The sequence below is a fragment of the Siphateles boraxobius genome, unplaced genomic scaffold (genome assembly GCF_051911475.1).
Source record: "Siphateles boraxobius isolate OS27281-9 unplaced genomic scaffold, OSU_SipBor_1 29, whole genome shotgun sequence".
Lineage (NCBI taxonomy): Eukaryota > Metazoa > Chordata > Actinopteri > Cypriniformes > Leuciscidae > Siphateles > Siphateles boraxobius.
The window spans coordinates 20187585-20211057 of record NW_027508908.1 but is presented as its reverse complement, the minus strand read 5'-3'; the positions used below and the strand labels follow the sequence as shown (position 1 = coordinate 20211057).

At 35.9% G+C, this 23473-nt stretch overlaps 1 protein-coding gene across 2 annotated transcripts in view; it reads right to left on the bottom strand.

Moving 5' to 3' along the window:
* Window positions 1-23473, bottom strand: part of kcnq5b (potassium voltage-gated channel, KQT-like subfamily, member 5b) — a 146041-nt gene that overhangs the window by 10717 nt on the left and 111851 nt on the right. Inside the window, exons 2-11 of one of the 2 annotated variants that reach the window (XM_077246787.1) lie at window positions 16886-16976; window positions 14145-14271; window positions 10186-10361; window positions 9849-9974; window positions 8919-9029; window positions 7133-7228; window positions 6019-6113; window positions 5123-5149; window positions 3028-3248; window positions 923-1031 (exon numbers count right to left, since the gene is read on the bottom strand). In XM_077246787.1, the coding sequence (XP_077102902.1) occupies window positions 923-1031; window positions 3028-3248; window positions 5123-5149; window positions 6019-6113; window positions 7133-7228; window positions 8919-9029; window positions 9849-9974; window positions 10186-10361; window positions 14145-14271; window positions 16886-16976 (1179 nt within the window). Of the gene's footprint in view, window positions 1-922; window positions 1032-3027; window positions 3249-5122; window positions 5150-6018; window positions 6114-6284; window positions 6374-7132; window positions 7229-8918; window positions 9030-9848; window positions 9975-10185; window positions 10362-14144; window positions 14272-16885; window positions 16977-23473 lie in introns of both variants that reach the window. The other variant, XM_077246788.1, reaches the window with a different exon arrangement.

The window sequence follows — 23473 nt, the reverse complement described above, 5'->3', positions numbered from 1 at the left end:
ACAATACTAATGCTGTATTGTCCTATCGTTTTCCTAGCATCTCTGTATGAGGATTATCTATGGCTATTAATGCAGCAGCATGTTTTAAATACTCTCAGCACCAGACATGTGTGTTGGCTTGTATTGTGTCATTCTTATTGTTCCTGCTTTGTTGGGGGATTTATGTATGTCTGTTTATGCAGCAGCATATCTTACATGCTCACAGCAGTGTGTCTGTGTACAGTATGTATTAGCAGTAGCAAATCCATACTTGCAAAACTACTCAGAGAGTTGTCATGATTGATATTAATATTAATATTAAACTTCTATAAAGTGTTGCATTTTTTTTTGTATTTCAGACAAAAGTTTATTTAGGCATATTGATTATTCTGGTGAGGTAAATCACTTATTTCATCAGATCTAGTGGCAAAATTGGGCAACATGAATCCCTGTTTTACATGATTAGCTGTTCGCTGCAAATGTCATAATTTCATGTGCACACATTCATGGACACATACTTAACTTCAAATCATGATACAACGTACGGAGAACAATGTGGTATGCTTAACCAAGTTAGATTTGTTTGGGTTTGCAAATTGAAACCAATTATGTAACCCTGAGTTTATTCAACTTGGCTCAACAGTGGCGTGGTTTTATTATTATCTGTTTGGCTGACCAATGGGCTTTCGAGATTTTTTTTTTACATGTTTTGCAATCATGCTTGGCACAGAATTAACACAATTCACCTTTAAAAACATTTATTATGCATCTAGCCTACAGGCTACAAATATTATTTATAACTTTAAATTATCTTTGGTTGATGCTAAAACTTTTAGTGAATTAATTTCAATAATCACTGATAGCTCATGAAATGCTGAGCATTAATTGTAATGTCTCAGAGCTCTGAAATATTGCAGCATGAAGGGAAGTAAAGAATCACTACCTCATTGCTCTGATGACGGTCTTCAGTGCGGACGGCAGGTCCTCAGCCGACATGTCACAGTGACACCCTTTCTCATCAAAACCCTCATCGACACCAACGTTAGCCTCACCTGTGACAAACACAATGAAAATTCCAAAGTCATCAGCACTTAAAGAATAAAGAGTCAGTCAGAAAGGAGAGAGTATGTGAAAGTCATCACCAAATTCAAAGAATTGAGAAAAATGGAAGAGTAATAAACAAGAGAAAGGCAAATATAAATCATTTTCATACTTTTCGATTAAAAAAAGGGGAAAGAGGATCTAATCAAAACAACATCTGAGGGAAAAAAATTACATTTGCAAATGAATATAAACTAACAAAGTAGTGCAGTCCAAATTAACTTGAATTGAAACTGATCAATTATACTTTTATTCTAATACATTTCTAAGAGTATGTACAATTTTAAATCATTCAGAGTGCATACAAAATACAGATACACCATGGGAGCTCTAAAGGGGTGAACCCAGATTCAAGCACATTTCTGCACTAAAAGTTATTTATGATGCAAACCAGAGACTAGAAGGAAAAGTGGTGTTGGTTGCAGATTCATCTTGCTTTATGCTACATAAAGAATTCACACAAACTGACTCGAGAGGCTGCAATTGGTCGGTCTAATAAAAGAGAAAGATATTTACAACCATAGGGCATCACAAAGGAAGGAATATATGCTTTTGGCTAAAATATGATGGTTCTCCCTTTGTGCTTAGAAGCGAAAGGATTCTTGACTGTAGAATTCACAGACGTTACACTTATTGGATGCTCATGTGTCCCTAAAAAGGCCTCTTTATATACGTAATCAAGTCTTTAAACTGTATGTTGGGTTATTGCATATCAAAAAAATTAAGATTCAAACTACTGATTAAAAAGTAGACATGTAGTTGCAAATTAATGAGAGTTAGTTGACATGTAGTTGCAAAGTTATTTATAGTTAGTAGAATGTCTGAACTGTCTATTGAAATAACCTATGTGGATACTTGTAGGGTTTTGTTGTGGGGCCCCTGCTTGTTAAGGCCTTCACGTCTTAGGCCGCAGAGCAACACAGTACAAGTCACAAGAATATTAATACAATTAAAGTTAGGTAATAATTTTCCATTAACCATTTGACTAAACTATTTGGATTTTATAATGTATATGACATCAAGTGGCTTACAGCCTTCCCACTGTGTTTAAAGACTTCAGATTACATCTAAATCATACCATGCCTTGATATATGCATTCATTAATGTGTTTGAATTATACATAATACATAATTTACAACAGATGAGTTGTCTTAATCTCACAGGGGATGTACACTGAGCCTTAAGCAGTTTAGTCCAATGAGTGGATGGAGTTGTCTAATTCAGTGCATAGTTTTATTGTTTATCTGCCGTACCTTAGATAGTTCCCGTCCTCATGTTTAAGTGGATGTGAGCAGTGTTACAGTGCAGATATTTACCATAACAGCACTGGGACTTTTCACTGTTTTTATCACTCTCCTTGTCTGTCAGATTGTGTATTATTGGTGGGGATTTTCTGCAGGTTATATTGTTACATCATCTTTTAGTATATAATGAGTCACTGAATAATTTACTTAACTGATTTGTTTAAAAACAATGATTAGTGATGAAAAGGGAATGAGGAAGGAATTAATCCTATTCAGTCAAAGGCCTTTGGAACCCAGTCAGGATCATTTGAATTTACAATGATCCCAATCAGAGGGACAAAATCATTTTTAGTAACAACCAAATATTACGATAATTAATACCATAACCATTACTATCACAATGTCAATAAGCTCTCTAATGTCTTATCATGGTTGACTGTATTTATATTTGTTATCTCCTAAAAATTCTGATATTTTTCATCTAGTCACAGTCTGTCATTTGAACACATTTTCTCAAAAAACTAAACAAATAAACAAAAAAATATATATTTTACAGGTTATGACCAGATTTGTATATTTATTGTTTTAATTCATCTTGAATTATGTTTCTACACTACATAGCATAGAATAAAAATTATAGAGTTACATTTTTTTCAATGCACATAGTGGTTCAATGTAATCCTTCAATCAGAATTGGCTTCACCTTCAGGGGTAGACCGTGATTGGCTCTTGAGACGGAGAGAGGGTCTGAATCGGGTGCGGTCATTAAAACTCCAACTCTTCTGGACCTTGGCAGGACTCGATCCATCAGTGCTGATCTCAGCCCCGGGCGAACGTCTGTCTGTAACGGACGTCTGCCTGCTTTTAATGCTCTGTCCACGGGGGCTTGCCATTCTTACTCGGTCCTTAAAACTCAGTTTCTGACTAAAAGGGGGGGAATTGAGAGAATGAGAGAGTGAAAGAAAGAACAGCACTTTCCTTCCAGCCATGAGCCATGGCAATGGCCATTAAAGAGCAGTATGAAGTAGAAAAGTGCAGAGGCCTAGACATTTATTAGATCTGCATTGCTTGCTTAGACTCCCATAGTATTAGACATGCACTCCAATAAACTCTAAACAATCATTATGAAAGGCCCCTTCAGATATAATATGCCAAGACAATATGTAATGTAAGATGAAAGACTCTAGAGAAATGTCAAGGACAGAGGGATACAAATCATTCAGAAGTTATTACAATGCTCCATAAAATAAGATATAGATCTGTCTGTCTATCTATCAATAATGTGATGCAAAAAAGCACTGCTCACACAGAGGTCACTTTCTACCCAAGCAGCTTTCTGTTGTTCACCACAGTGAAATTACGTGACCAACTTGAACCAATGTGAAATGTACATGGGGAAATTTTTCGGATTTCAAACATGAAATTTTATAGAGAAACTAGAAATGTCATCACACCTCTAGTCTTTTGGTCTCTGACTTTCAGTTGGTCTTACACTCAGGCTTTCTGTTTAATAAGTATTGTTTATAAACAATAAATAATGTTTTGTTTTTTCTTTAGTTCTATTAACTTAAAAAAAATACTAGTTCACTCATTATAGGTCAGCCAACTGAACATGATTTAGAGAAAAGAGCAGCGGCCACTCAAAAATGCAGCACTGCAGTGAGTCATCCACTTCTGTTCAATAATGTCACATTAGCAACTATTCTAATTATGGTACATTTTCTCTTGGTCATTGATGAGTAGTGCATCATAAACAAGTGGATGGATGGTTGTTTCACACAAACAACTGGTTAGAACCCACAAAAGCATCATATCCAAACACCTCTTTGAAATCTGTTGTTCACACTCAGGCAAATGGATGAATTTCATGTATTTGTTCTGTACTTAATAAATTCATAATGAGGTGGAAATTATTTTGTCTGGCCTTGTTCATACTGGAATTACTATTATGGCACAATCTAAAGTTATATCTTAGTAATTATGCAAATGACACCACTAGCTCTTTCTGTTATCTGGACTGATGACACTGTCTTAGTAGCTGGCGTGTAATGCAGTCCTGCAAACAGTCTGACTTGACTCTCTCATCTCCGTTATTTTCTCTCTCTAATTTAAGCCAAAACCCCCAGTAATCACATTTGTCTGGTAAGCGACAAATCATGAAAGCATGAAAACATCTCAATTCATTGCTATTTCATTTTCCATCTGCCCAATGTATGTGTCTGATGAAAAATAAAGTGCACCTAATAACAGATTGCCGTAAACAGACATCAGAGGGAAATACTGATCAAATATGGAAGCCTGTTTACTCCTCAGAATAAAACAAAAATTCATTTTGAGATTAAGTTTCATATAAGAAATAAAGTCACAATTGTGAGACATAAATTTGCAATTTTGAAAAAAATAAAACAACATCGCGAGTTGCAATTGCAAGAAAAAGAGTCATAATGGAGATATACTGTAACTTTATAAAGTCAAATTGCAAGATTTTAATTTGCATTGTGATTAAAAGTCATAATTATGAGGCATAAAGTTGCAATCATGAAATATATAGTCATATTGCCAATTATGTAGTCACATTTTGAGATATAAAGTCAGTTAGAAGATAAGAACTCTAATGATTACTAGAAATATAGTCTGAATTACAATAAATAAAGGCCCATTTTTGGGATATAAAGTCACAGTGTGATATTTTTTATTGTCAAATGAGGTATTACAGTAGTGTAACAACAGACATTTTCAAAAGTCTGTCTCAATTCTACTTTATTTCTAGTATATATAGGATATGAAACAACACAAACCTTGTAGTTGATTCTCCTTGATCCTTTCTGTGGGTGTCAAAAGGTGAAATAGAAATATTTATATGTGAGATATTAAATGAATCTACAGTAAACAGTCTTGTTATAAACTACACATGCCATAAATTCAGATTCATCCAGTTTATCATAAAATATTTCATGCATACTAATGCACCAAAAGCAACAGCCAGTTTAAAACATAATGCATATACATGCGAATGAAAACATGCAGAGTATTGCAAGGAATTCAGAAGCTCAAGCAAATAAATCTGCCATATGTATTTGGAGCCCTTCTGAATAGTTTATTCTCAGTATGTTTAAAGTAATGCTTTCAGCAAGTATTGTTACATTTCATGGTCAAGGCAAAGGCAATCAAACCTTTTTCTCAATCAGGTAGTCAATTTGACTGCTGCTAATACTATTTACCAAGATGGACAACTACTGCATATTCACGTGATCCATGAATGTGCCATTATAAAACAGAATGTGGGCATAAATGCAAAATGGAGAGAAACATTACTGTCCATTTGCTTGTTTTTTCCCTTTCACTTTGAGATAAAGACTGCAATCAGGTGATTTTATGGACAGCTAGACCTACATTAGACCTGCTGTTGTCTACAACAATAGAACCTGGTCTATAATGATTCTTGTGGATGGCAATGAATGTATCAGATAAATGCGAAATGAACATAAAAACTGACATTCTTTTTTTGAGTTTTGAAATGAAGAGAATGTGAAAAGAAAAATGGACCGTGTAGGAGACAGGCACAATAAAGTTACACGGGGAAATTTAACAACTAAATAGAGGGAAAGAGGAAAGTATTCCTTTCTGAAAAAAATGAATGAACCAAGGGAACAGACAGGATATAGAATAGCACCTGCCAGGGGTTTGTACGTACTTTGTAGGACTGCAGGTATGCAACGCCTTCAAATGAGGTTTCCAGGTAGCAACGGAAACCGAGTTCTCATCAGCCGCATAGCTACGCCACACACACTACATGCAAAAATATATAAAACCAAAAGAACAAGAGATAAAGGAAAAAGGGAAAAGACAGAAGAACAAGCCCATAGAAGAGAAAGGGAAGAAAAAAAAAAGAGGAAAAAAGCAGATTAGTAAAAAAACTACACAGGTTTTTCTTCGGTCAGAGCAGGCACCCATACATGCCTCAGGACAGGGATTGTAGACTCATAGTGACGCCAAGTGGCCTCAAGGTAAGGACGACTACCATCGGTGGAGTAATATCGCCACGCAGCCTTATTCAGGGTTAGGGAGAGTAAAACATAGTGAGCAGAAACACAACGCACACACACACACACACACACACACACACACACACACACACACACACACACACACACACACACACACACACACACACACACACACACACACACACACACACACACACACACACACACACACACACACACACACACACACACACACACACACACACACACACACACACACACACAGAGAAGGGAAGTTCCTCCAACATATTTTGCAACAAATTCGGGAGATTTTTACAACTCTTAATTGCTTGTATTAAAACCAGATTTTAACCACATTAAAACTAGCGAAACACTGGTCCAAACAAATAAAAACCTTTTGCTTTGAACTAAACCTAACTATTTCTCTATTAGGTAAAACTATTCCCAGTCTCAGACATTTCATAAAAGATTTATCAGGCAACAAAACCACTGGGGTGCATTCAGACACAAATCATAGTAACAGTACATAAAAAAGATATGGTACAATTAGTGCAAACACAAAGCAGTGGTTCTCAAAGTGTGGGTCGTGGAGAACAGCAGAAAAATAACAGTTGTTGCAACGTTGTTCAAGATTTTTTTTTTTTTAGGTTTAAAGGGGGGCGCGACCAAAACAATTTGAGAACCACAGAGAGGAATGCCATTTTCCATAAAATTCTGTCATGAAAATGACACTATAAACCAAATTCTATTGTACAAGATATCACCAAACGTGAAGGCAGATTCACGGCTCTTGTGTCTAACCTGTATAAGGCAGGCAGCAGGGTTCCTTCTCTTCTCAAAGTGCTTCTGTCTGTGCTGTTCTTGAACCTTTAGGGCAAAACCTGAACCCAAAATGCCCTGCAATGCAAGTGAAGTAGAACCATGTCAGTAATACTATAGGTTAGAATTAGACAATAGGACTATTGTAAACTTCTCAGGTTACGTATGTATTCTGGTTCCCTGAGCTGGTGTCTGATAGCCTGGGAAAACCCTGACGAACTTCCGGCAAATTTGAGATTTGCTCTGCAAGTCTGTCTGGCCAAGAGCCCATTTCCAAATTTTCCAAATCGAGGCACCAATCACAAACGTTGAGGCGGGCAATTTAATAACATAATAAAACAAATACAAAATGAAAGTAAAAGACAGCAGCCCCTCACGGATGACTGCTGTCCCATATAACAAAACAAACACAACACATTTCCAGGCCTGGCCTCTCTCTATCTCCACTGTCGTCACTCCTCCTTTTATGCTTCCGCTCCTCCGTGAGAGATACGAGACCGGTGCGTCGCACAGGTGCCGCTCATCAGTAATATCGCCACCGGCCTCGTGCCGCTCTCTCACAGCCCTTGGCCTCGTCCTGCTCGCCACACATACGGAACCTAAAAAGTTCCCTTTAGAGTAAACCTCAATGCTGCGTCATGGCATTAATTGGGAACATTAATACCCATGTCACTATAATGAAAGATGCCTGACCAATAAGGTTGTGAAGTATGCAGAAGGACCAGATTACAAAGGAGTCAAAGCCATGGGTTCAATCCAATTCAACAAAAAAAATATCCATGAATGTGTGGAAAGGGCCAGCCTGCAACAACACAAAAATTAAAAAGTATAAAAAATAAACCCCAAGAGACGCACACTCCTTTTAGGCGATACCCAGGGACAAAGCCTCTTGTGCGTCCCCCAGGCAGACTAAAATTGTAAGACCTAAAGGAGCACATTCTTAGAATACCTTTCCAAGAAGTTAGTGCCTAGAGGCGAAGCATACCGCACACCTAATATGCCTGTAGAGGAACTGAACTTGATTATAAAGACATATCCTCAGCAAATAGCCGTAAAGTCGAAGACTGGACAATTCTTAGCCAATAATGTTGTGAAGTACAAGCAAGCAAGCACAAGCCTATTAGAATCTTTCTGTTTAAATTCATTGTCCAAAAAGATTTCATGCTGCCAAATGTTGTGAGAGAGGAATCAGTTTCTCAATTTCTGTTTGAAAAAGGGGGGTCAATTGTTTGGGGTCCTGAAGCATTAAGCTGGCAGGAAACCCGTAAACTTTGTTTGCTGTATATGAAAGTCATTGAGAAGAGGGCTTTGAAAAGAAGGCGGGCGCCACACTTTGGTAGCTGTGCCAGAGAATACCGTTCCTCAAAACACCAGAGGTGGCGGGGTAAGGGGAGTAGTCCCCATAGGGCTTTGAGGAAGAGACGAGGAACGGTGCAACAGTCTCTTCCCCGAGGGGGGCATACCCTGGATGTAACAACCATCAGGGCTTCTTTTTTTAACCATCCTAGAGACGATGACAGTCTTCAAATCTGTCCTCGCCCTGGATGGCTGTGTGCGACACCTGGGCAGCCACGAATAAGATTTGATTGTGTGGAGTAGGCTAGAAACCAAGAAGGACATTAGGAATTGTCTTAATTATACAAATTATTTACAATGTGTTTTTTTTATTGGTGTTGTATCTTGAGAAGTGACAAGATGCACAAACACTGGATTAATACTTTAAGCAGTGTAAGGGAACAAATTATGAGAATATGCGTGTAAAGTTTACCGCAGGCAGAGTAAAGAAGGAGATCCCAAGCAGGGCAAAGCCAGCAGACAGCATTCGTCCAGTCCAGGTTTTAGGAGTCTTATCTCCATATCCAATAGTAGTGAGGGTGATCTAATTAATGGAGAAAAAAAATGTTTCTTTAAAAATTCATGCTTGTTTTTAATCTTAACCTACAAAAAATGCATTACATAAAACACAATATGGTTGACATCAGCTTCTACCAAGTGACAGATGTAATTTGAGGTAAAATTAGCATAAATCTTGACATTGACCTCAACAACAAAGGATATGGGATGCAGCTACTCAAACTATGCACAATGACCTGGTAAATTGTTTTTGCCTTTTTTTTGTTATTGCCTGGTAAATATTATTTGCATGAACATTGACATCGCAGTAGATAACCATAGTACTAAATGATTATCTATACTGTATATCTGTATGGGTTTATCTCTTCACTTATGCATATATGTGGCCTTTGTCTTTTCCTTTTGGGTTGAAACAATCTGTATGAAACCTGAAGTCTTTTCTATAAAGCGTCAAGGGCTTTCAAGCGAGACCAGAGATTTGTCATTTTGTCCCATCATGATTACTTTCTATCTCCATGGAAATGGAATCTAATGGGCCTCCGTATAACCTTTATGGAAAAAGTTAAAATTTCCCAAACACGGTGAAAGGCAATGAACAAAAGGCTGAAAAAGGGTGAGCCTGAAATTATACTGAAATTTGATGCCAATGATCATATTAAACTGAAACTAGTACATCTTGCAATTTTCTAGTAATGTTGACCATTAATAAAAGCCAGCAAAAATTACCCAGGAATAATGCATCAGAGTCGCAGAGGTCCTAGACATGTGTTCTCATCAGATATAAATAACTTGTTTTGTGAAGCTCATTATAGGTCAGAATATTATCAGAGATGTGGAGACTCACCGTGCCCCACCACAATGCATCAGCATATGTGGCAAAGTCTTTATTAAACTCCTTTTCCACCAGATAAACCAGGAAAGAGGAAAAGATGAGCACAAGGAACCCGATGTACCAGGCAGTGACCAATTCCTATTAGAAGGAGAAGCAGATACTGAGGGCATTTAGAGGATATCTGCACCGCAGGAAAATATTTACAAAAGTACAAAAAGTACTTTTTGACATGGCTATGAATACACAGGATACACAGGAGTTTATGCTGTTAAACAATGTGTGATTTTGACTTTTTCCAAGATCTTTATAACCAAGATAATTAAGCAAATAATTCTGGATGATGACTTACCTTGCTGTGTGCATAAACTACAGATCCCAGAAGCTTCCATGTTCCTCCACGACGGTCCATGCGTACCATTCGCAGGATCTGTAGAAACCTCAAGCTTCGCAGTGCAGATGTAGCAAAAATGTTGCTTTGACTCCCCGCCGAAACCACAGCAAGAGATGCAATCAGCACTATAATGTCTGATGGTTAGGGAAGAGAACAGAAAACAAAGAATGTTAGAAGATATTTGACTTGAGTAGCAAGTGTCCTAACATGATCACAAAAGATCGTAGAAGATGTCATTCACCATTTGTGTGAGCTTGAACTGTACAGTATGTACAATTCTAAAATAATTATTTCTTGTTACACTGTTGATTTTGAGTGGTCAATTTTTAAGGAAACTTACAGTACAGAGCCACACTTTCTCATTCGCAAGATAAATGTTAAAAGTTTTCAAATGTGAGGCTATTAAAGACAAAATATATTTAACCTGCATCATTTCATTTGCCTTTTTTGGCTCAATCTATGAAAACAGCGACTTCTACAGCGACTTCGACTTCTCCTAAGACCTTGTAAAATTTTGCTGTAATTTCCATTAGACAAAAGCATCCATTAATTAATAGATCTCAATCTTTTTGACTTGAAGGCCACCAATTATATTTTCTCCAGAATGTCTGCTGTAATTATGGCAAAGCTGCTTGCAACCCCACCCCCCCCCCCCCTCCAAATATTATTTGCCGATCTTTTTCTGCAAGTGTATATTGCCCATATTCTATGGAAAAAGGGGGGTAAGGGAGGGGGAAAGACGGAGAAAGAGAGAGAAAGAAAGGAAGGAAATGGGAAGTTCACACAGAAACCACATCCACTTGGAGACGTGACATTAAACCCTCAAAGAACACAAACAACTCCAAAGCACTCAACTGCAATAATATTTTCATTCTCTTTCTAACCCCCCTCTAATTTCTTATATTCTTTGTAGTCAATGTACTCAAACTTTCCAGCAAATGGGCCTTCATGCTCCCCCACTCTTCTGCTCTCTGCTGTATGTCTGTCATTCTGAGTCAAATCATCACATTACATGTGTTCTTAAAGTCTTCAGGGAGCCTCGAGCTGGGAGGGAAAATTCTTATTTAGGGGTGTAGAAGTGCACTCTAGATGTATAAATTATGACGCCTTTATCCAGCTCAGTAAAAAGATGACTCATTAACTCTATGAAAAATACATAAGTCCTTCACATGAAAGAGACCACCATCCTCCAGAATCAGGCCTGTTGAAAAGTGATTTTCTTCCACTGTCTTATAAAGAAATTTATGAGCAATACTCGAGCCATGCATGTACAAAAATGTAAAATAACAAAAAAATGCTTGAGCCCCTGCCCCTTTATTTGCTAATAGTAAAGTGCCCTTTCTCTCATTTTGCGGAACGTGTTTTAAACCGATGGGGGCGCCACTGCAATGCCGTATAATAAGTTATTATTTTGGCTTAAACTGAATGAAATAATATATTTACAGTAGTTTGACAGGTTTTTGCCAGCAAACGAAATCTGAAACATGTTTTCTCTCTAAATAGTGTGAGGTGAACTAACTTGTCACATAAAGATTAGGCTACTGTAGATTTATTCTACAATAAATTAAGGTATAAATGGATGTCTAAGAAGAGACTTCTGAACCTTGTGAATGTAAACATATAATTGTGTGTCAATTTATTTCTGGCTGGAGTCACTTGATACTGCACACACACACACACACATATTCAGCCCAATTTCATCAATATGACTTTAAGGGGAATAGAATAACGCAACGAATTAAGAGCAGGTGATTCATTTTCGACAATTTAAATATATTTCTATATATTTCTATATCCAAAGGACCTACTTGACCTGAGGGTAAAAAGTGTTGCTATCAACTGACTAGCATCTACATGCACAGGAACTACTGCATTCGCACAGCATTTATCGAGATTGTTGGTGGAATATTTAAGTTGCTTTTTTTCTTCAACAAATGGGTTGGGAAGCTGTTTCCAGAATGAACTTATTCAGGCAGGGTTTATTTTGCTTTGTCAAGTTTAAATGAAGTGTTCATTTCCTAATTGGCCTCCATTAGATGGTATTTGTGTGTTAAACTGATGAATGAACCCTGCCAGAGAAAGAATGATGTATGTGATATTGTTGTAGGCTATTGCAGGAAAACCCTTCAGCAGTTTTGAGTAACACCAATAATGAGTGTCCCCTGCTTGTTAACTCAAATGTTTCACATGAAAACCCAATACTGAATGCCTAAAGTCCAATCATTACTCAGATTTTCTCCATAACTATATATATATAAAATTAACAAAATGTTTTAAATGGTTGTTTTGCAGGGTTTAACAAGTTTTAGTGGCTCCATAGTAACAAGGGAGTCAACTATTTCTAGAACTGTCCCACTGTAAAAATTATTCCAGTACAGAGACATATGCTCACCATAAATTCCCAGAATTCACGTCTAAATATTCACTATGATATTTATAAAATATTCAATCCAAGCTGTCAAGGATGAGAGCGAGTGAAAATTTATGAAGACATCAGTGTCAGACATCAGTGTCACTGATGTTTAAGGCATCGAGACCTTTGCTAGTGTTCACAATATATTAACAAAATGAAACTAGGGAGCAGATTAAGACAACATTTGCATGGTGTGAACACCCAGACACATTATTCTCATTATTAATGTTGTTTATTACTCTCATCGTTCACCATTTAGATCGATAGGGCCAGGGCTTAGTGTTAGCACTTTAGAACATACACCACAAGCACCAACCCACACTTAAACAAAGTAAAACCTTGTTAAAAGCAGCAGCCGGTATTAATGAGCTCACACTGTAACAACAGTCTGGAGAACATTAGACAGGTTGAGGGGTCATTGTTTTTGTTTTTTTTGGCAGACACAACTGGAGGATGCTGAGTAAAAGGTTTGAGGTCAAGGGCTAAGTACAGTAACATTATTTATTAGGCATGAGATAGTTCCTTGGTGATCAGTTATGAGGCTGTTGCCTTGGTTACTGAGGAATGAACATGGTTTGTGTCATTTTGGAAGGATGAAAGTTGCTAAATAAAGCAAAGCAATGCATTTGCAATGGTGGCCGGTATTAATAGTGTTACAAATAGCTGCCAAAACATATTAATAATAATAATAATAATAATAATAATAATAATGATAATAATAATAATAATACATAGAACAGAACAGGAATGTGTACACTTCAAATGTTTGGGAAATGTTTATATTATATTTTTAGTTAAGTTTTTTTTGTAAACTTAAGTTAAGTTTTTGTTAAAGTTTAAAGTCAATTATGCTTGCTAAACAAGACTGCATTTATTTAATCAAAAACACAGTAAAAAAGTAATATTGTGAAACACAATTACAATTTAAATAGGTTTTAGTGTCTTTAGTGTCACATGATCCTTCTCAAATCATGCTAATACCGATTTTGTGCTCAAGGATTATCACATTATCAAAAAAAAAAAAAAAATTGTTGTGCTGCTTAATATTTTTGTGGAAAACAATATTTTTTTTTTCAAGATTATTTGATGAATAAACTAAAACTAAATATTTTAAGGTTACCAAATATTTGCTTTTTATCTGAATTTGCTTTTGCTTTTTTATTTTTCTTGAGAGAACCACAGAGTTACACTACCAAAAGCAAGTAAAAATTGGCTTTGGCTTTTGTTTATTCAATCTACTATAGAAAAAATTGTGACTCTAAAGCATTTGTACTCCAACTTTGGCATATTCCTTGTATAGCAAGTCATCAAAAAGAAAATGAGGAACAAAATCACAATAAGTCACTTTTTTTTTTTTACATGAGATTCCTGTCAAATTTCACTCTGTGACCTTATTTAGAAATGAAAAAAGTACCGAAACCCCAATCTTTAACCATGAAAAGACTCATGAAAGGTTCTGATTTTATGGAGGAAATCTAGTCTTGTACATTCATTGAAAGCTCACCTATGACACAGAAGGGCTTCCTTGCGAAGCGAAGTCGGCCCTGCCATCCTCTGTACCGGCAACAACAACCAGCAGACCAGATTCGAATGATGTACTCCAGCCCAAACACAACGATCATCACAAACTCCTACGAAGAAAAACATTTTCAGGTTTGTTTGTGTGGGTGTGTACTAGTATCATCTGTGGTTGGTTGCTAAAATGATAACACTGAATGATATAGTGATGCACAACTAATTGACATCATTATACTTTCCGAGTTGATTAATCACAGTACATTAAAACATATTTTTGTAAGACAAGTTTTCTGAGATATGTTCAAATATGCAAATTATGCATTATCTAATTAAAACTGCACCAATTCACATAAATTTACAGAACAGGAATCAAAATATTGGATGAAGTCACGCAGGTTAAAAATTCTTGTTTCATTTTGTTAAATCTTTTTGTCAAATTCTTAAAGGCTCTCAAATTCTATTATGCCCTTTTACGAAGTCTTGATTTTGTTTTTAGGTTAAAAAAACACATTATTCTTCACATATTTTTCATTATTACAGCTTTTCTCCATCTCCAGTCTGGTTGAACCGTAATTTTCGTTGAAGCCCCTCCTTCCGAAATACGAAATGATCTGTGATTGGTAAGCTGGCCCAGTGTGTTGTGATTGGCAGCGCTTAGCGCATGTTTGGGAAATATCATACCCCTTTATAACTGCGAGCTGTACTCATATGTAAATATTAACAATGGCGTCAATTTCAAACCAATTCAAGCTTGATTCAGACCCTGACAATGTTAACAAAGAGGATCGTGCAGAACGGATTTCAAGCACAGACTTTGCAAGCACGGATTTCACAGGACATTTCAGAGTGGTATGTTTGTTTTGTAATTTTCTTATAGATACGATGTTCTACAACATTTAATCATATTTGTCAGAAAACTATGATAATACAAACAGTAAACGATCACAAAATCATGGATAACTTTCCTAAGGGGCGGTCTTACAAAAGCAAGTGCTTACAGAAGCTACAGTAACCACTACATCAACAAATCAACACTTTGCCCTTCATTTACATCATAGCTATCATAGCAACTACATAAAGCTTATAATTTGAACTGTTAATAGAAAACACAACTAAAAAGTTGGGATCCATAAACAACAGTTTGTCCCAACAAAATGGCTACGTCTTTCAGAAGAAGGTTCTGTGCATATAGCCTGTACTCTGTCTGTCTGCTGTTCTCCGTAAAATGTGCAGTGCACAGACAAGTGTTGAGGTTATAATGTTCAGGAACAGTGTTAAAAATAAATTTGAATCTCTCTAAGTTCGTCAGCCCTAGGACAAACTTCTACCCGGGGTGGAAATAACAGCGACAACATTCTTCATCTTCTTTAGCTCAGCTCATCCAGGCCTTGCCAACTTTTTTGCGTCGTCTGAAGGGCGGGGATTATTTAAATGATGAAAATTATGACTACATAAAATCCGGAAAAAGTGTGTTTTAGTCCAAACGAGTCGTTTGTTGTAGTTCTTGAAAAGTGGATTATTTTAAATAAAATATCTCCCTTTGGATTGTACTTTAAGCTTTGTAACCTTGCAGATCTTTTTTATGCTCAATCAGTATCATTAAACATTAACTAAAGTTGAAAAAGCATAATAGGACCCCTTTACTATTCTCAACAGCCAGAAAAAAATGAAAAGACAGTTTTTAGGAATTACATTTTTAAGGAAGTTTTTAGGAATAAAATTATGAATCAGGCAAATGATGACCTTCAGAATATTGATAAGAATAAAAAAAATAACGTGTGGTGCTTTTGAAATGGATATTTCTGACTCGGTGCTTGAGAAAGAACTAAATATTACTTTGAGTAATCTGCCCTTAAAGATATATAACTCTGTAATTGCAATATATGCAAATAGATAAAATGCAATAAAATAAACACTTAAAAGTGTATTTTGGATGATTTCACAGATAATTCACAGAGCTCAAAGTAATTTAAATACCACCATTATCTTGACTGTATCCTGTCTTTGCATTTTTAATTATAGAGACAGCAGTGTCACTGAATAAAATATCTTTCATTATGATCACATAAGTGCTCTCACTACAGACCGTCAACATCATACGTATCATGTTTGGTGTCAGCTGAGTCAATAAACGAAGGTCAGGTCAATTTTTTATGGCAATTATTACAAGTACATAAACCAGAAGATTTCCAGGAACAGAAACCTGCATAACATAAGCCTTTGATCCGCTGATCCAGCCATTCAACTGTAGCAGGCTTATTTCAATGCTTTGTAATCAAATAACTCTTGACAATATTCCATCATACTGTATTAAATCCAGGGATCAACTTCTGACAAACAATAATGGGGCATATTTCGTTGCAGTTATATTTTGATTTTACTGATCGGAATAACTATATTAATCTTTTTCTGTAAGGTACTATTAACATATCACCAAAATTAAATTCAAGTGGAGACTCATCATAAGCTAGCTGAATTTGGTGGATGGAGCTGCATGTATGAAATCTATAGAAAAAATTACACTATCCCATAAAACTGGAATTGTTAGATTCCACTGCATGCTGTGACAGATTATATAAGGCTCAAAACAATTACCTGCGGTATTAAAGTAGAGTTAACACAAAGTTCATGTAATGTTTTTCTTTAAACTTCTTTGCATGAGACTGGTTTCATGCTTCATTTTTATTTATTTTTTTGGTTTAAGTTTGACACTAGTTAAGCTCTTACCAAGATCAGAAGACTTTGAGAGGCCATTTCCTGGTGATCTGGAATAGTAGAGAAGACAGACAGCACCAAGCAGCCAAACACCAGGACAAACCTATAAAAAAGACAATAGGAAGAAGAAGATAAAAAAAAATTATTGAAAGAGGTAATGTATTTTATGTTGCTTGTCTTTAAGATTCAACATTAAATTAAAATTGATCAAATAAATATTTTCCTTCAAATGATGATCTGATAATCAGACGATTATCTGATTTTATCTTTATCTGTTTGTATAGACAATAATCAGAAACCCTTCTCCAAATATTTCAAACTCTAAGTACCATAACCCTAATTTCCCATCATCATTATGAAATATGGCATGAGGAAACCGCTGTTCAGAAAATAACTGTGCCAGGAGATTTGCATTATTGACCCCTTCAAATAAGGGGTGGGAGACATCTGTATTTGATCATTGGACTTGTACATCACCCGCATGATCTCTCTCTCTCTCTCTCTCTCTCTCTCTCTCTCTCTCTCTCTCTCTCTCTCTCTCTCTCTCTCTCTCTCTCTCTCTCTCACATTAGCTTTATCCCACTAGCTCCATCTAGTCTGGTTCCCACTGTCTTTTTCTCAATTACTTTGTCCATTTCCCTGCAAAATCTCATGCCTCCCTCCTTCTCTATCCTTACTTTCTTGCTGCTGTAATCTCCTACATTTATATGAAGGTAAATAATTCAAGAGACATTGAGGGAATCTATAAACAAAGAATAAATAAACACAACTAAATAAAATACAGATTTTATCAAAATTAAACATTATTATAAAAGTATTATAAAATAATATATTATATAAAAAAAGCAACAAACCCTCAGACATTCACAAAACATTCCTCAAGCTACAGTACATTCGCAGTAATACATAAAGTGTAAGGTCACATCAATGTCGACTCTGTACTAGCATTTTTAGTAGGCTGAAGTAACTAAATACATAGGCAATAAAAGGATCGATACGACCAATGAGTCAAACTTTGATAAAACCCATCTTTTAAAACAAAGTAAAATTTAAACTGCGGGCATCTAACATAGAGCTTCACAGCCTGAAGTGAAAGCCTATGAAACACATTCCTTTGACCTAATACAAGTCGACAGAACTGAATAGATCAGAGAAAATACAACCTTGACTGACCCCTTTATTTAGATGCAGTCTTTGCTGCCGTGTGCAGTTATCAAAGAGCTTTGCACCCAATAGCATTGATGAGAACATCATTATTCTTACGAAATACTCTACCACCCTCTTTTCTGTACTTTCCTGTTTTTTATAAAAAACAACTCTACTTTGCAAAATTATCATTAGAGCTAATTAAGCACCATCTTCATCAGATGTGTTTACAGAATTGTCCCATTGTTGGAAAATTGGAGTTGTGCATTGCTCTTGAGACTCCTTTCAAGTGACGCCATGTGGTTGTGCTGGATTTTGTCTGAACTTACCCGAGTAAACTAGAAGAAGCTGTAATTTAAGACCGTATGAGAAGGGGCTTATAAAACAGAGGTTAAAGGCTTCATCCAGCGTCAGTGCAGTGTTTGTGTGAAAGCAGTGAGCGTGATGGGGCGTCTCACCCTTTGACCTGCTTTCCACTCGGAAACCACGGCCGAGCTCTTCTACAGAGAAAACAGGGCAGAGGGCAGGGGCAGTGTTTTCCATAGGCTGTCATATGGCAATGTCATTGCTTCATGCCTGGATTTGCTCGTATCTCCAGTCCTTCCTGAACAATATAAATAAGCAACGTCATACGAGAGCGCTTTATTTACAAATATCAGCATGGCTATGCTTCGGCTGTTAGCGCAAGCTTCCGGTAATCATAGTCATGCTAATTTTCTGTGAAACATATAGAAAGTGTGACCATACTTTTATAATAGTTTTGTTATTGTTGACTATTAATTCTGGTAAATCATGAAACGTTGCCTTTAGTAGGGAGGTTAAGTGACTTTTGACTTCAAGTCATGATGCAAAGGTCCCCTTTGGTATGGAAGTACCTTAGGGCCATAGAAATAAATTTATCCTAAGACACAAGTGAGATCACATTTTGTCTACTTGGCAACAAATTGAAATAAGTTGATTACTAAAACTAAAACTTGAAGGCAAATATGGTGATATGTTACCACTAAAATTAAAGTCAAATTAAAATGTAAAAATACTAATTTGAAATACTAATAAATAATATTAAAGTGTATAAAAAACACAAATTTACCAGTTAATTGAACAAGAATTTAATATTGAATTACTCACATTTTAGACACAATATTGGGAGGTACTTTTTCCGTCAATGCAAATGGTTCCAAACAAAGCCACTGCAGAGCCATAGTGCATACATACAGTAAGGTGGTGTTTTCGTTCCTGGAAGAATCTGTGTTTTTTGGCGAATCAGTTGAGTGAATGATTCAGTGACTCATTCATAAAGACACTTAGTTACTTGTTTAGTTCCTGAATGAATGATCAATTTTAAATAAAACGATTGAATAAATGGTTCAATGACTCCCTCATACAACCACTTGTTTCATTCCTAAATTAATAAAGGTTTTTGAATGAATCAGCTGAATGAATGATTCAGTGACTCACTTGCCACCATCTGCTGGCATAACAATATAACAAGAAAATGAAAAATGCCCAGTGCTAATACACAGACTGACAGTTTGTCTGGAACTCACCAACACAAACAAGGGGTGTTTTACAAACAGTAAAAAGTCCCAGCGCTGTTCAACTCGACCAATCAGAATCGAGGACAGGAAATAAAGGTTGTTATTTTCCCAATAGATGTGAACAGTAGTGAAAACTAAATAAGTGACACAAAAATTGCAGGGTGACTTTCAATAACCGCATATGTTTGAAATGAAGTAGCGGATAAAGTAGACTGCAGTAGACATTGCAATTATCTATCAAGCAACCAGTTCCTGTCTGTTTTTTAGGGCTCTAGTATTTAAAGAGAGCTCTTCCACTCTCCTGCCTCTTGTCAGCTCACTTAGACAGGACTATTTCAGTGCAGTGCCCAGAACTAAACGTTCCTCTTTTTTTCAGAGGAAAAAGGAAAAAAAGAATAAGTACATGAAACTGAAGTAGCTCCCCTCATCAATCATCTGTTAGCTCTAGCTAATTACTCAGCCCTGGTCTCCTACCTTTTCCCTTGTACCTGTGTGTCATTTCCTGCCCTGGTGGGTGGCAGTTGGTGTCTGTAGAGTGTCACAGCCTTTGATGTTGAAAACGAAGGCCCTAACATTTACATGCATACCACAGTAAACACACACGCTTCCTCTCTCTGAAGTGGCACTTAATAGGCATCATTTTGCATAATCAAATTAATTTGTTTTGAAGGTGAGTGTCAGGTATGAGTGCCTAATGAACCTATCTAGACAGATATGTATCCCGCCATATCATTAATTCTTATTATTTGATGTTCAAAACAGCAAATGGAAGACTAAAATTATATTTCTCCTAATCCCTGTCGCTATAATTTATGACTAAACATGTACACGTAAAATTATATAAGTTTGAAAATACAGTCTCTCACAAATTATCAAGCCCTATGCCTTTTTAACCCCTTAGCTGTCACCCCCCCCCCCCCCCCCTTTTGATAATTGACATTAAAATGCTCTATACAAACTTAAATAGTTGTAATTCAAGAATGCTTTGGAATACAGACCTAAGTTTGGTCTTGTTTTAAATAAAACAATCATCAGATTATTACTGAAGTGAAAGCACTTCAATAAATTAAAGAATGAAAAAGTTATGGAAGTTATAATTTACAGTAAATCAAATACACTTTATTAATATATATTTTTTAATATAAAATAAATATTTTACAAAATATTTTTTACTATAAAATTACTATAAAATGAAAGCTATATATCTAACCAAGTTGTGTTCCAAATTTCAAGTTGATATCACAAAAATTGAAGTTCCCATGAGATTTTGTTTAGGCGTAGTACCAAAAATAGCCACCGGGTGCCATTGCATTCCATTGAATTTAATTATATGCAATCTGCTGTAACAAATTCATAAATTTCTATCCAAATATCGATTCTGTCACTAAATATGGAACCTTGAGACTCAGACCTTTCTGACAATATGTGTTTTGTCAATATTAGAAAAGGTTTTGATTATAAATTATGAAAGATGATGCCCAAAAGGGAGGGGCCTAATAAAAAAATAGCGTTTCTATGGTAACGCAACATCCAATTTCAAAACGGTTTTCACAGGATGAATTCTGAGTTCGTAAGCTTTCAAATGATACCTAATTTATGATAACTACTAAAATATGTGATATAATAATAATAAAAAAATTATTTATATATATATAATATATATTATACTTTTTAGAGGACTTATTACTTTACTTTTTAAAATATAATTTTATCTTTTTTTATTGACAAATACTAGATTATGTTTTATTATGAACTTTTAGCATTAAAAAACAAAGTTTCAATTATTAAAAGTGTGTGCGTCGACTTTTTGTGACAAAGGTCCGAAACTCCTGTAATGACGTCGATTTTTTGAGGCGCACTCTTGTCATAAATTCATATATTACTGTTCAAACATAATTTGTAAGAAAAAAACAGCGCTAAAATATCTATTTAGGAGTCTTAGACCTTTCCAACGATATATAGTTTGTCATAATTAGATTAGGATTTAATAGTAATATAGCGAAGTAAAGTTAGATATCCCGTATACGATTAAGCAAGCAGAAAACAAGCAATGTAGTAGTGAACAAGTAAAAAAGTGACACAAGAAGTCCACATGTCTTACAATCATATATAATTAATATACAAAGCAGGGAAAAGGATAGATAAATCTGGTATTTGCACATAAAAGCTATTTTCTTCACTGATGTGCTGTCTAGCGTTTGCTCTATAAGCGCATGTGTGAGGCTCACTGGATCACTCAGCAACAAAAAAGTCCCAGCAATCCTGCAAACACTACTGAGCTGTCCGTGGTCCTGCACACAATTATAAAAGCCAGAAGGCCTGTAACGAATCGAACATGCAGAGAATGATCATTAAAATCCTCTCAAAGCCGTGTCAGCCCCAAGTGAGTTAAAGAGGCTACATCTGTATTTAACTGCCCCATATCAGTAAAGCAAAATGCATAGTTCAGTCATGAAATTTTTCAAGCAGCTAATTAGCTCCCCTAAAGCCGACACAGTGGCCAATCAATCTTTTTGTCTTATCTACATAACCTAATCATTCCTATCCTGATTTGGCTCAACCCAGTCCTAGCCCCCCTCCTTCCCAAGCACCACCTGCTTAGATCAGCTGGTTCTCCAAATACTTTCCCTGCAACAGCAACATGTATCCTGTTGCCTGTAATTATGCACATGTTTCAAGAGTAGCCTTCACTCATGCTAGCAGCAGCATAGCAGATAGTCTGCCAAGACAAAGCCTATGTACTTTCCTCTCTTATGAATAAAATTACATGATTGAAATACATTTAGAAGATAACTGCTGTGACCTTACAAATGTAATCTTGAAACCTTACAAGTAGTTGGCCCAAAGCAACAGAATCTCTGATTTTTCCAAATTGAAAACAAGATAGACCAGTAGTTCTCAACCAGTGGTCCAGGGTCCCTTAGAAGGTCTAAGCAAACTTTCAAAGGTGCCCTAACATTATTTAAAATGCAAAAAAAAGACAAAACAAGCTGGTGCTCTTTGCATGTGTCACGTTTTGGGTGTTTGTTTCTTGTTCCTGTCTTTTGTCTGTCATATGATCCCCTGGTTTTAGTCTTGTGATCCTACCATGTGTTCCCTTGTCTGTTGTGTCATGTTGTAATTGGTATTTTGTAAATTGTGCACAGGTGTCCCTTGTCTTGTCATTATTATTGTGTGTATTTAAGCCCTCTTGTTTGCCCTGTGTCTTTGTCGAGTATTGATTCCATGTCCAGGCTCCTGTAGTCTTGTTTTCTAGTCTATGTTCATGTTCCTGCTTTAGTTTTGAGTTTTCATGCCTTGCCATGTTTTTGTTTTATGTTTGATTGTGTTCTTTTTGTAAATAAATTTTGGATCTTCTGTTACAGCATGGCGGTCAAAAATAACAATTTTTAAATTATTATTCCAATAAAATAAATGTGCTATATTTTAGTTTGATAATGTCTTTTATTTAATATTTTGTATTTTTATGGGATTTTATGGTACTACATTATATTTACGCTGTAGTTATATCCATTTATTCACTTTTTGAGTGTAGACCTGACAATTCAATTTCCAACTTATACTGAATTCTTTAGAGCACCGGCTTAAGTTTGGTCTCTTCTTAAAGACGACGCTTGGCAAATTATTGCTGAATAAAAAAAGTGAACTTGAGTTACAGAATTTTACGTTTATTGTTATAAAAAAGTACTATTTTAAATTTTCATATGAAATATATATTTTCAAAAACACATTTTAATCTAAAACTGCAAGAAAATCAAAGCCATAGAGCTAAACAAGTTGTGTTCTAAATTGTAGCTTGATATCTCAAAAAATGAGCTTTCAGTAAGATTTTGTTTGGCCGCAGTACCAAAAGTGATGAAATCCGTCTCTACATTTCCAATGGGGTCATTTTTGACCGTGAGTAGTACAAGTGTGA